The sequence below is a fragment of the Arachis hypogaea genome, chromosome 12, assembly GCF_003086295.3.
Source record: "Arachis hypogaea cultivar Tifrunner chromosome 12, arahy.Tifrunner.gnm2.J5K5, whole genome shotgun sequence".
Lineage (NCBI taxonomy): Eukaryota > Viridiplantae > Streptophyta > Magnoliopsida > Fabales > Fabaceae > Arachis > Arachis hypogaea.
The window spans coordinates 20,926,792-20,940,742 of NC_092047.1; the positions used below are offsets into that span (position 1 = coordinate 20,926,792).

General features: G+C 34.5%; 2 protein-coding genes and 1 long non-coding RNA gene across 12 annotated transcripts; all 3 read right to left on the reverse strand.

Moving 5' to 3' along the window:
• Positions 1-1,426: 1,426 nt before the first annotated feature.
• LOC112727107 (mitochondrial adenine nucleotide transporter ADNT1) lies at positions 1,427-5,600 on the reverse strand. 10 transcript variants are annotated; one of them, XM_029290662.2, is made up of 10 exons: positions 5,266-5,600; positions 4,700-4,804; positions 3,920-4,074; positions 3,763-3,814; positions 3,207-3,317; positions 2,976-3,063; positions 2,552-2,736; positions 2,016-2,187; positions 1,813-1,899; positions 1,427-1,666 (listed from the first exon to the last, which is right to left on the reverse strand). In XM_029290662.2, exons 3-7 carry the CDS (start codon positions 4,027-4,029, stop codon positions 2,570-2,572), a joined length of 528 nt encoding a protein of 175 aa, XP_029146495.1. In that variant the 5' UTR covers positions 4,030-4,074; positions 4,700-4,804; positions 5,266-5,600; the 3' UTR covers positions 1,427-1,666; positions 1,813-1,899; positions 2,016-2,187; positions 2,552-2,569. The 10 variants fall into 10 exon arrangements, with proteins under 10 accessions (XP_029146495.1, XP_025632528.1, XP_025632525.1 ...); XM_025776743.3 differs by having other exon boundaries at positions 1,813-1,914; XM_025776740.3 differs by having other exon boundaries at positions 3,920-4,062; positions 5,266-5,586.
• A 2,420-nt stretch (positions 5,601-8,020) lies between these two features.
• LOC112729816 (pentatricopeptide repeat-containing protein At5g15340, mitochondrial-like) lies at positions 8,021-8,728 on the reverse strand. Its single transcript, XM_025779963.1, has one exon. The coding sequence runs from the start codon at positions 8,726-8,728 to the stop codon at positions 8,021-8,023; it is 708 nt and encodes a 235-aa protein (XP_025635748.1).
• Positions 8,729-10,098: 1,370 nt separating this feature from the next.
• LOC112729184 (uncharacterized) lies at positions 10,099-11,308 on the reverse strand. Its single transcript, XR_003166389.2, has 3 exons — positions 11,177-11,308; positions 10,335-10,516; positions 10,099-10,233 (listed from the first exon to the last, which is right to left on the reverse strand). It is a non-coding gene; the product is annotated as an uncharacterized lncRNA (long non-coding RNA).
• Positions 11,309-13,951: the final 2,643 nt, after the last annotated feature.

The following is a 13,951-nucleotide window of genomic DNA, read 5'->3' on the forward strand; positions in this document are numbered from 1 at the left end:
GGTCACCTGCAACACTTAGCTCCTTCTGCTTCGGATTCTCAAACAAACCAGAATAACTCCAACATTCGAGTACTACAACGCACAACGCATACATTTCCCTTCACCACATGCACAAATGTCACCATCTTTTCCTACTTCACTAATAACTAACTATTGACCTCACAATTGGCTTCCAACTTCGGCCATATGTAACTGAAATAAGTTGACAACAATCGACACATAACCAACCTACTTCGAGTAGATTTTCTCTAACGACATCATATACATAGTTCATCCCTTTCCAGCACCGGCCAGCAACCCTTTCGATAGATAAAATCCATTCCACAGCTTCACATTCTTAACTTTGGAACATCACTTATTGCTATTTGCATTCAAGTTTTTGTACTAAAAGAACCAAAATTAACTGTGCTTAATGTCTTAAGAATATGTCAATGCCACTAACTAAGAAGCCATTTGTGAGCATCTCATTAGATAGTCAACTCATTGTATTATGTATTAAAAACATTCTTAAAAGTATAAATTTTCATAACTGTGTTAGAAACCTTTTTATAATCAGAGGTTATCCGTTCGTAAAACTTGGACTAACCCCTAAAGGAATAAACTGACAACAATACTTATTTCCACTATTATAAATTGGTTACAGAAAAAAATAAAACGGGTGAACACATGATAAAGCAACACAACTATGAGACAAGGAAAAAAAATAGGGACACAATGTATGTTTTTTGAGTCCCTTTCTAATATTGTAAATAATGTTCTAAATACATATGGATTTAGGCGTCAAAATGCTTTTTGCAGATGTCCACATCACTTTGTAAGAGAAGTCAAGCATGGGAATTAGTTGCTCAGAGAAAGGAGGTTGAAATCATACTATTTCAGCATATCCTCAGAATACTAAAATAATTTTGGCGCCCATTGTAGAGCAAGAGAAAGAACATTCTGGTTACCCACAAAAATAATAAAAGGAGGATACTACATTCGTTTTGTCTGAAGATCCTCTACCTTAACCTAAGTCGACTTATTAGCAGTAATAACAGAATTGCAAACTAATAACAAGCAAATGAAAACTCACACTACAAGAAAACACGTCTATTGAAAGCGTGGCGAAAAGCTAAAAAAAGCGTGGCGGTTGCTCTATCGCCACACTTTTGGTGACCTATTGCCACGCTTTTTACAACTGGCCACCTGTTAAAGCGTGGCGATAGGTAGAGATACGGCCACGCTTTTAAAGCGTGGCGATAGGGAGATATACGGCCACGCTTTAAAAGCGTGGCGAAAGCCTTGTTAAATTAAAAAAAAATTCTTTTCCTTATTTGAACTTAATTACTACACAATATAAATTTTCAATCCTTTTTTATTACCAAACCTATAAATATAGTATGCAATTTTTATTGCAAGACAAATCAAACAGTAATTAGTGACATAATTTTGCTATAATTATTTTATACATTAATAAACTAATATTCAAATACAAAATAAATCTCGAGTTTAAATTCCAAAACTAAAAATGGTAGAAAAATACAGAAACAATACAACTTAAACACTAAGTCCTTTGTTGTTCTTTCTTCCTCTAGCCCTCTCAAACTTCCTTCCCTTAGATCGTACATAAGGCTTGGTATGGCTATGAGGAACACCAGGACCAGGACCAAAATGTTTCACAGCTTCCCTGAAATAGCAAAATCAACAAGGGAACAAAAAACATGTTTAAGTTACAAAAGATAAAGTAAGACATAACACAAGAAGAAGCAAGAGTGTAATACTCCAGAATCCCCAATTTTTGGCTGAATTAGGACATAGCAAAGCCAAACTTACAATCTGACTGAGCAGAACAAGTCCTTTTCCATCAACACATCATTTCTGATTATAGTAATCCATTGACTCCTCAGCAATTGGAAAGAACTGCAGCACATTTAACTTACCAAATATAAATAAAACTGAGCAGCATAAAAAGAAAGATGGAGTAAATGCAAAGCAGGTTCATTAAATTTAGAAGAAAATATTTAGATACTACTCACCTTCAAGAATAATAGAAGACTAGAAATCATCAACCTTGTTCATTCCAGCCTTACAGTGGACAACCACAACATTCTCAATATCTAACTTCAACCACGAGTATGCACTATGACAGAAAGAGATAACTAGTTGAAGTGGTGGGCAATTATGATCATCAAATGGAAAGCTAGCCACCTGAAGAGAGAATTTGATATTGTAGATGAAAGCAGCAGTTGGTTTGTAAAACAAATCTAAGTGCTGAAAAAACCTAAAACCCAAGTGAAACAGAAAGCTGACACATGTAGTCTAGGTGTTGGAAATTAATCAAGACATCTGCATGAACACTCTATTTCCTTGGAACATTTATGATCACATTAAAAGAGATAATGTTGTTAAGTAGAGTAATATTATATGGTCTAGTAATCAATAATTATTCCACGATTTCCCAGGCTGAGAAACCACGTTAACAATATGGGCTATGATATGTAACACCTAAAAAAATAATAAATAAAATTCTAACAACATGCATGGATTGGCTTCTCTAAAATGATACTCACACCTTCAATCTAAAGGTGCTTCAAAGGGAATAAGCAACAGTTTCCCCAATAGTTCCAGGTGCAACACCACATGCCAGGCGAGTTGTCACACTCAACTCAGAATCTTGCACTAGACCAAATGGATTGGATTTAACTAACCAATCTTTCAAAGACTCATAAACAGCAAAGTTTAGATCTACAATGGAACCTGGGAAACAAGAAAAACAATTAAAAATAAGAAAGCATTAATTCTAATAACAGCACTACAGCAGGAGAGGTGGGGGTGGAGAACTGTAGGGAGTTAATTATATCAGTTGCATGAATTGCCTAAGCACAATATTATAATTTGTCATATTTGCCATTATGATCATGACTGTAATCATCAACTTTATAAAGAATTAAAAATGAAAAGATTATTCACAACTCTAATGACTGAAGGAAGCCAACCCTTATATAAAGCACGTGGGCCTTCTTCTCTAAGCACAGTTGTCAAAGCATGGAACATCCCTCTGTACTGGTAAGGAAACTTCTCTGTCTGCAAATACAACAAAAAGCATACTATAAATATTAAGAGCAGTAGAGCACAAAGAACACGAAGAAAACCAATGTTATATCTTCTCTCTATGTGATTTGCAAACCAAGCAATTGGTAAACAGAAAAATGAAGGTAAAGATGTACCTGTACAGTTATCCTGCCTCGAACCATATCCATTGGATAAGTTGCGGACATGGCAATTATTCCAGCACGTGCTCCAGCTCCAAGATGTAAACAGGAGTCAGCTGAGATCCTCTACCAAAATCATAAGAAAAACAGTTAGACAAACAGGGTTTTATAACTGAACCCACTCCCAGCCCCTTTCCTTTCTTTGATTGAGAAAAGTGCTACTTCTTATTAATTTTCATCGTTAAGTTTTTATAGGTACATCTGTGAAAATATCAGTTAATGAGAAAGCAGTAACTGGAGACCAAAACCTGCAATCCCTCTTGCCCAACACCAAAAAACTAGATGGGGAAAGAAAACAATAAATACGGTCATATCATTTCCAGTTTTTTGCTGATACAGCTGCAGTATAGATCTGAGAGAAAACAATAGTCAATGAAACAGGACAGGGACACTTAAAAATATGTCAGATGCAATGAACAAAAAACTGAAACTTGTTAAATGAAACTGCTCCCTATATTCTGCAGTTCAAATCAGACACTACAAGAAACTTGGTGTATTACTAATTACTTACAGTCTTTATTTGGATATACGTGAATAACCCCATCTTGTATTTCAAAGTAGTGCTGCATTACAAAACAAATTAACATTCATTTAATCACAGAAGATAAAATTGGGATATCTACCTCTTCGATGATGGAAAAGTATAAAATAAATTCATAAAAACTCACATCAGACTTTCCTTCAGGTGCATAAAAGAATGGTTGTGGGTTAGGCTTTGGAGTACTGGGGTCAGATATAACTTCTTTGTCCCATGGAGCAACCGCTTCTTTAAAAACATATCTTTTTCTCATTTCAAGACACTCTTGAAGAACTACATAGACTTCTACAAATTAAAATAATTACAGTTCATATAACAGTCCATATTCTCTAATTAACCACCTAATTCAACTAAACTAAATTAGTTGAACTAAACAAGCTAAACAGAATGAGCTAAACCAGATTAATCAAACAAAAATATTGGTGAGAGCATGATCAATCAATTATTGGTGGGAGCATGGAAATAATAGAGTGCAGTATTACAGTTAAACATAGCACAATTTCTGGATCTACTATGTCTCTTCATAGCAATAAGTGCTAAATACAAAAAGAGAAGTTGAAATCAAATGAGAAAACATAATACATATAGTAGTAGTGGTAAGAGTTGCCTATAGACTATAGGGTTCCCTCCAATCTATATTTCCTTATTTAATTGCCATGTTACTACTATAAAATTGTACACATACAAATGAAAATAATCCATATAGGTAGCAGGTCCCCTATTCTGAATGCTTGTTCTTTATAAACTAACAAATATTTAATTTAACCTTACCATCCTTTACACTGAGTAAAACCAAACAGAATGCTGATATCAATATCATGGTCCAATCCAAAAAAGAAAAAGAAAAAGGAACAAATATATGTTATGTAAGGATAAGAAACACTTAAAAATATAAAATTGAAGGTGCTACCTTATTCATGGCTGCCATTGCCTTACTAGCTCCTTGCATACTAGCAGCAACATTCAGAGGAAAGACAAATTCATTCTAAACAGCAGCAGTAAAACAGGGTGGATGCTGGGGTAGCGGCAGTGGCGGAGGGTGGGTGCACAGTAAAACAGGGATTGTAAAAATTAGCTAATGAAGCTACCGAATTCATATATACAAAAAATTTTCTTAGGGCAAGAAAAAAAAAGTAGGCTACAGTTTAGGAATTGTAAAAATATAACAGCTAAAATATCAAAATTCAAAAGCTAAGATCACACAAAACAACATTCAAAATTAGGTATCCATTTTCAATTAACCAGGAAGGAACATGCGTGTTGAGTATGCGATTGACAGAGAGAACGAATCAGGGATTGAGATTCAATGGATCAAGACAGAGAGAAAGCGAACAATTATTGCAAAAATGAAATGAGAAGCGAGCATTTGAAAGCGATTTAGAGGAAAATGAAAATGGAAAGGGAAAGCCCTAAAATAAAAAAAATCGAGAAAATAAAAAAAAAATAGAAGCGTTGGAGGCGGAAAATCGATCATACCTTTGGAATCGGAGGACTTGGAGGAGAAGAGATCGTCGGGGAGATTCACCTTGCCGTCGCCCATGTTTGGTGTAGCTTGAAATTTAATTTGTGGACTTCGAACGTATGCACAAAGAGATCCAGAAGAAAGAACGGAAGAAGAACGAGAAAGAGAAGAAGAGTATGAAGTGAAGATTAAGAAGATGAAGAAGATTGTGACACGATTAGGGTATGGAAGTGGTTTCGAAGGCGAAGGGAATGGGAAGAGCTCTTCCAGGGGTAGCCAGGGTGAAAGAGCGCGATGAGGAGGGTAGCTAGCTAGGGTGAAAGAGCATCGTCAATGGGTTGGGGACCGGGTCATGGGCCGAGTCATTAGGGTTTTTTTAAAAAACCTTTTGGCCACGTTTTGTAAGCGTGGCTGTAATGAAAACCTCTCACCACGCTTTTAAAACGTCCCTGTCTCTCTCTATAGCCACGCTTTTGAAGCGTGGCAGAAAAAACCTTTTGGCCACGCTTTTAAAGCGTGCCATAATAGTATCAGGATATGGCCACGTTTTAAAAGCGTGGCCATAATGAAACCCTGTCGGCACGCTTTTAAAACGTCCTGCTTTCTCTCTATGGCCACGCTTTTGAAGCGTGGCAGAAAAAAAACGTGGCCGTTTCTCTAATAAATGGCCACCCTTTCAAAAGCGTGGCCGTTGACCCTTTTTGCCACGTTTTTGAAGCGTAGCAAGAAAAAACGTGGCCAAATCTCTATTCAATTGCTACCCTCACAAAAGTATGGCCATTGACCACTTCTGGTCATGCTTTTAAAGCGTAGCAAAAAAAAAAAGCGTAGCCATAGGCCATTTTTCTTGTAGTGTCAGCTTAATTTGTCGACCTAAGGCAAGAATGTGAAGGACATTGTAACAAAGAAGATGTTCATAATGAACATGACACGTATCTCAACTACACCTAAAGAAAAACAAATCTTTCTGCATCCACCACATGACCCCCTTACGGTTGGTATCGGTCCATACATTTAGTGGATATCATGGCTATTCCTCTTCCATTAAATTTGAGAAAGTACTGGAACTAATACTAATGGTACAATATGTACAATAGATTAAAAAAAGAAAAGATAAAATTATAATTAAAAATTAGATCATTAATTAATTATTTAATTTCAAATTTTAAAATTTGAAAAATTAGGATTAGTATTTAAACTCATTCACATCACGTACGGTTATTTCTAATTTTACCGTAACTTTTAATACACGTTCAAAATTTACCATTATCTTCTCCGGTCCTCACCTCGCGTCACTGAATTTCTCGCCAGCCATACCGATGTCGCCGCATCTTCCCACCGACACCGTCCTCACCTTCGCCGGTCAGCCCGACGCGCCTCGCTCTCCGGCGCTCAGCCTAACATTGCTGTCGCTTTTTTGCGCGCCTTTCTTCCGAACTGGCTTCGCTTTTTCCTATTTCTTCAAGCTTCTTCTCATCGATGATTCCACCATGCTTTTGTTCTTCTTCGGATCGCATGGTTAGCTTCTTTTAGATTTGAGCCCTATGCTTCACAACAGTGCCGCTTTTGTCATGCCTAGTCCTTCAAAACTATGTTTCACCCCAATAGTTGTTTCTTCTGTTTATTCATCATCTTCTTCTTCTATTTTAATGGTCAATTTAGGATGGTCATTTTAGTAGGTATGCGGATGGTTATTTTAATTTTTATATAGATAATTATTTTGATTGGATTAAATTTAGTTATATATAATTAAAATATGTTAGATGTTCAATTCATTAGATATGCGAATGATTATTTTTATAAGTGGATGGTTATTTTTACTAAGGGTGAGTGGCGTGTGGCAAGCCAAGTAACGACGGTGAAATGAGATGATTATTGATGAAGGTGGAGTGGCCGTCGGTTGAAAAAGAAGAGAGTATTTAAATGAAATGCTTTAATAAATTAGGATTTCAGATGGTTATTTTTTTAAAATAAATTTTTTAAAAATTTAAAATTTAAAATTTGATTTATTTTTATTAAACTAAATAACCAACATATTGTACACATTGTCAAAATTTCTTATTGGCTTCTTAACTAAATTCATCAAATTTTAGTTTGCCCACGACTTTAAAACCCTATGATGGTTTTGGAGATCCAACGGCACATATCACCAAATTTTATTATATGATAGATGGTTCTTAATGGTGCCTCCGGTTCAATTTTTGCCAAAATTTTCCTACGACATTATTTTAGAAGGTGTTGCTTTACTCTGTTTTTTTTTTTTACCTACAGGTTTCATCAATAGTTTTTACGAATTGGCCAATTTTTTATCAATAACTTTTTCATCCTTGTGCATCTTAGTTCATAGCTCTAATTATCAGAATGTCAAGCAAGGTCCTCTAATTATCTGAATGTTAAGCAAGGTCCATACAAGACGTTACAAAATTTTCTTACTCAATTTGACAAAGTTGCTTTGGAACTACCTTATATTTTTATTTATATGTCATCAATTATAAATTTTAGGTAAATACCCTTTCCGACCCCTGAGCATTTTAAATTGGGACATGTCGCACCTTTATCATCCAGAAACCTCAACAAGGTCCTCAACCATCAACATTAGTGGACATATCGACCCCTGTGACCGGTTGCCAACAGGTTGCCTGGATGACGTGTCAGGTGGAGGCTGAGTTGTCCAAATGCAAGTGCCACGTGTCACTAGAAGTTGTTGCATGGACTAAAAACTCCTTCCCTGCCCAAACTATTCTCAGCCCCACCAGCAACACCCTCTACTCACCACCCCTCCCCAGCACTCCTCCACCACATCCTTTCCCTTCCCAAACTATTTGCATCAGGGCTCACTCCTTCTCCGATCATGGAATCAAACATATCCACCACATCCTTTCCCTTCCCATGCATGGCCAACCCACCAATCATGGCATTCCACGCCACTACATTTCTCCTTGGCATGTTCCTGAACACAACCAAGGCAGCGCCAATCCTCCCACACTTTGCATACATGTCAACCAACCCAGTCCCCACCATGACACCCACATCCCACCCAATTTCCTTCACAGCATACCCATGAACCCACCTCCCCAAGCTCACATCCCCAGACTGCGAACAAGCCGAAAGAATCGAACAAAGGCTCACATCATTCAACACAAACCCACACTCAAAAATCATTTCCCTCAAAAGCTCAAAAGCCTCCCTAGTCATCCCATTCTCAACATACCCCACAATCATCATAGTCCAAGCAACCTCATTCCTCTCTGGCATTTCATCGAACACCTTCCGCCCATTCTCCAAACCCTCCCCTTTCACCACACCTTCCAAGACCACAGTCCAAGACACCACAGTCTTCAACCCCATATCCTCAAAAACTCTTCTAACCCCACCCACAAGCTCACACTTCACATAAACATCCATCAAAGCATTGCAGGCTCTAACACACCCAGAAACCCCAAGCTTCACCACAAGTGCATGAAGCTGCGAGCCCATTTTGACACAGCCGAGATGGGAGCACTTAGTGAGGACGCAGAGTACGGAGACGGGGTCAAGGGGGAGGGGGAGGGAGCGCATTTCGGAGAAAAGGCGAAGGGCATGGTTGGGGTTAGTGGCAGAGATGAGGGCAGTGTAATTGTGGAGGAGTGTTGGGGAGGGGTGGTGAGTGGAGGGTGTTGCCGGTGGGGCTGAGAACAGTTTGGGCAGGGAGGGGGTTTTTAGTCCGTGCAACAACTTCTAATGACACGTGGCACCTGCATTTGGATAACTCAGCCTCCACCTGACATGTCATCCAGGCAACCTGTTGGCAACTGGTTACAGGGGTCGATATGTCCACTAATGTTGATGGTTGAGGACCTGGTTGAGGTTTCTGGATGATAAAGGTGCGACATGTCCCAATTTAAAATGCTCAGGGGCCGGAAAGGGTATTTACCCTAAATTTTAAATTTTATGTCGTAAATTGGTTTTACTTTCAAATGTTCTTATTACTTGAATTTCAAATATTTTTATTATTTTTAATTTTGGAGCTTTTTATGTTCATTTATTTTTAATTATTATCTAATTTTCAGATTAATTAGCTAAACTAATGTTAACTCCCAAAAATTTTTCTAATCAAATACCATATGTCTGTATCATTTTGATTCATCCTTAGACTAATTCGAAAATCTTTAATAGAAAAAAAGCTAACGTTAGAAAGACAATAACTCATAAGGAAAAGTATATGAACCAACTTCAAATTAGCCAAAAATAAAACAACTTAATTAATTATAAATATAGTAATTAGTTTTATTTATTTATGATTTAAAATATTGGTTATTAAATATTTCACCATATTCAAATTAGGAGAAGATACGTTCAGTATCATTGCAACGTGAATCACGGAAACTGATTCAATTAGCTTCCGTCTCTTCACCCTCATTTTCTCTCCAAATGCCTAAAACATGATAAATCAGAAAACAGATTCAGAACTATCCAATTTATAAAGAAAAGAAACATCCTAATGCCTAGCATAAGCACCATCCACGTAAAAGTTTTAGATTCACCCAGAGATATTTAGCTAATTTTTGGTTGAAACCATCTTAGTTCCCTAGCATTATTGTAACTCATAATTACACACTCACCAAATAATTTACTAATAAAATAGTTGATAGCCAATATATATTATATTTTTATTAAAATAATTGAATATATATATAGTTAAGAATATAATTTGAATCACTTATGAGAAGAAGCTTTATTGTTTGGAGAGATCTATATCTCAAATTTTCAATCTTCTTTTGAAAGTAGTTATTATTGATGAAATTATTTACAAAACTAAGATGTCGATGCAACTTTTTTCTTATTCTTTTTTTTTTTTTTAATATATTTTTGGCAGATTGCATTGAAAGAAAACAAAGAAAGAGGCTATATCTCATAGTAGTGTAGCATGGAGGTCTCCTAGCTCCAGCCAATGAGCATGTGACATTTCAACCTGCATGGCCACCTTATTAGCTATTGAATACCTACATTCAAAGAGCGATGGACAAGAGAACATTTTTATTAGTCTATATAACTCAGTTGACCAACAACTTTGAATTATAGAATTAACTTATAAGTTATTCACCTTAATGCCACTAGAGGTAAGCTAATTAACCTTGATAGTCTTGGATTATTTCTTCATTGAAGGCAGCACTGGCCTAATCACTGGTTCTCACTCCCGAAACGTAATCCAATATTATCTCATTATTGTCACCACAAAGTTGATGCGCTCATTGATCAAGAGAAATTTTGGGGGTACATCTCTTTCTGAGTTTTTGTGTATATTTTATACATAAATGAGTCTAGAATAATCAATATTTTTTGTTGAATTTCAGTATTTGAACAAACATTAATCAACACGTATTAGTTTTCTAGCATTTTCTTTAATATGTATGAGTTAGAAAAAACCTTTTAAGTTTAATTAAAAAATATAAAATAGACATACATTCACTATCCAAAGAAATTAATATTTTTATATATAAATCCTACATACATATTTATTTCTCTTTTAATATATATCTCAATCGTGTTACATAGACACAATATATCACCAATCAATTACTGTATAACAATGTATATTTGGCGTTTACAAAAAAGTTTGATTATTTTGCTACGTTTGATAATTCTGTCGTAAAATGTTTGATTATTTGACGAATAAATATTGGGAGACTATTTTTTGTGTTTATAAAATATTTTTTCAAACATTTTTAGTAATGAAATAGTTTTAAAGGTATATACAGAAAGAAATGTATATGAAACAATGCTCATTATTGATCAACGGAACTGTAGAGTTAAAGAAACACTATCACCAAACAAACATTATTATTTATGTCACAAAGTGAAAAATAATAATATATAAAGTAACACAAAAAATTAATTGACTAATAAATGGAACTAAGAAGATAATAGATTCGCAATTCCTCATACCTGTCTCAGAATACTTCCGACAGATAAATGAAATGCATTTCAAGAGTGAGATCCAGTCATTAGGCCACCAGCCATGTTATGCATACATATCAAGAAAACTGAAGTCCTAATAATAATGTGATAATAATGTGGAAGATTGAGCAAGGTAAGAGAGTATTTATATATGCATAGAAAGTAGTTTGGTTGGTGAATTGAAAGTAAGATATCAACAATAATTGTTTGAATTAGGAGAAGAGTTTGTATCAAACAGTGGGTTGAGAAGTCATGGTGTGGTTTAATTTCAGTCTAAGATGTAGTCCATCCATTGGTGAGTCAGATTAAAATAACTCAAATTTGAATGTTATATATTTACAGAAGAGTTTAATTTGAATGTAATGTATAAAATTATTATCTAATCACATTCTGTTTTTTTTAGGAGATAATTAATAATGTATAATTAGATGTATGTATAAAACTTATTTATATTATCGGTGGATTAAATTATATTTATTTTTATTTTTACCAAATTTTGTAAAAGTTGAATATCAGTAAGACTATATACTAACAATACATATTTTATACATTTAAAATGTTTATATTACCATCAATTTTGATCTATTAAAAAAATATATTAAATGATTTTGGATTGATATAAAACTTTATAAACAATTAAACATGATCTACAATAATATAAACACATAATCCAATAATAAGTTTATAAAAAAATAAAAAAATAAAATTAAGAATTTAATTTTAATATATTAATAATATAAAATATTTTACATACTTATATAATTATAATTATTTTTATTAACATAATATTATGTAATTAAATGCACGTATAAAATAGTTTTATTCTAATAATACATTAAATTAAATTCTAAAATCAATGCCCATAAAAAGTTATTCAATGATACAACGCTAAATTAAGCTTACGCTAGTATCATTTGATCCAACTTATATAATTTATTGTAGTTGAACTTGTAAAATATATATAATCTTTTCCTACACTTATAACATACACGTTAGAATTTCTCATATATATTTATGAAATGGTCTTGTATGTTTTTCCGATTGCTTGGATTCAAAGGCTTTAATTCTTTTCTATTTTCTATTATATGTAAACAAAATTAAGTACTTGTTCGGTAGTTCATTCAGTCGGTTGGGATAATGTGTTGAATGATCGACAGATCAGGACTTTGAGATGCTGATTATAAACGGGGAGACTGATACACCACTATTTTATGATACATTTTATGCTGAATTGAGTGGATTTTATTCATTATTTTCACACTTATTTATAAAATTCACATGTTTTACATTTTTCTTATTAATTTTGTACTATAATTGAAAACATACTTCTTTAGTCTTAAATTTGTTAATTTTAATCTTTTCTTATTACCTTTCGATGCCGTGATATGTGTGTTAAGTGATTTCAGGTTTTCCAGGACAGGAATGGCTTAGAGGATGAAAAATAAGCATGCATAAGTAAAAGGAACACAAGAAGTTGAAGTTTTTAGAATCTGGTAGCGACGTGCACGCAAGGGCGACGCGTACGCGTGACCAGTGCAGCAGACATACGATGCGCACGCGTGGATGACGCATACGCGTGACCAGGAATTTGTTCAAGCGACGCGTACACATGGCCGACGCGTACGCGTGACAGAGCATCACGTGCTGCAATTTACAGAAAACGCTGGAGGCGATTTCTGGGCTGCTTTGGACCCAGTTTCAGGCCTGAAAATGCTGAATAGAGGCTGCAGAGTGGAGCTAGAAAGGGAATCAATCACTCATACTTTCATTCATATAATCTTAGGTTTTAGATGTAGTTTTCTAGAAAGAGATGCTCTCTCCTCTCTCTCTAGGTTTAGGGTTTCTTCTTTTGATTTCTCCTTAGGTTCAGGTTCAATCTTCGTTTAATTTAGTCTTCTTTTACTTTTATTTGTTCTAGCACATTAATTATTTACTTCTCTCATTGATTCCTTTGTTTTGCTAATTTAGTTTATGAGTTCATGTGTTACTCTCAATTTTTATTAATGCAATTTATGTTTCACATTTCTTATTGTTCAATTGCTTTGGTTAGTTTTAGATTTCACTATGTCTTGTTAGTTTTCTAAGTTTTTATTTTATACCTTCCAAGTATTTGATAAAATGGTTGGTTGGATTTTAAATTAGATTTTTTTTGTTCTTAACTTGGATTGATCAATTAGAGACTCTTGAGTTATCGAAATTCTTTTGTTGATTGGTGATTGAGACTTGCTAGTTGGCTTAAACTTCACTAAATCTAGTATTTGATTAGGACTTGTGAACTTAAGTTGATTTTACTCACTTGACTTTTCTTCATTGTTAGAGGTTAACTAAGTGATTCTTTTGTTGATTGGTGATTGAGACTTGCTAGTTGGCTTAGCCTTCACTAAATCTAGTCTTTGATTAGGACTTGTGAACTTAAGTTGATTTTGCTCACTTGACTTTCCTTAATTGTTAGAGGTTAACTAAGTGAAAGCAAAAGATAATTACCATCACAATTGATGATGATAATGAGGATAGGAATTCCAATTCTCAATCCTTGTTAGGAGTTTTCTTAGTTGATATTTTATTTCCTTGTTATTTACATTACTTGTTCCTTATTTCAAAACCCAAAAATATACTTTCCCATAACCAATAATAACTACAATTCCCTGTAATTCCTTGAGAGACGACCCAAGGTTTAAATACTTCGGTTAATTTTATTGGGTTTGCTTAAGTGACAAATAATTTAAACATTGACTGAGGATAAATTGTTGGTTTAGAACTATA

What these genes read in the sequence shown, in the direction of transcription:
- LOC112727107 (XM_029290662.2), bottom strand. Translation starts at nt 4,029, where the DNA reads ATGTTTTTAAAGAAGCGGTTGCTCCATGGGACAAAGAAGTTATATCTG. An exon ending in CGTATATCCAAATAAAGACT is followed by an intron (nt 3,318 to 3,762) that starts GTAAGTAATTAG and finishes TGATTTTGGTAG; the next exon opens with AGGATCTCAGCTGACTCCTG. An exon ending in CCCACGTGCTTTATATAAGG is followed by an intron (nt 2,737 to 2,975) that starts GTTGGCTTCCTT and finishes CTTGTTTCCCAG; the next exon opens with GTTCCATTGTAGATCTAAAC.
- LOC112729816 (XM_025779963.1), bottom strand. Translation starts at nt 8,728, where the DNA reads ATGGGCTCGCAGCTTCATGCACTTGTGGTGAAGCTTGGGGTTTCTGGG.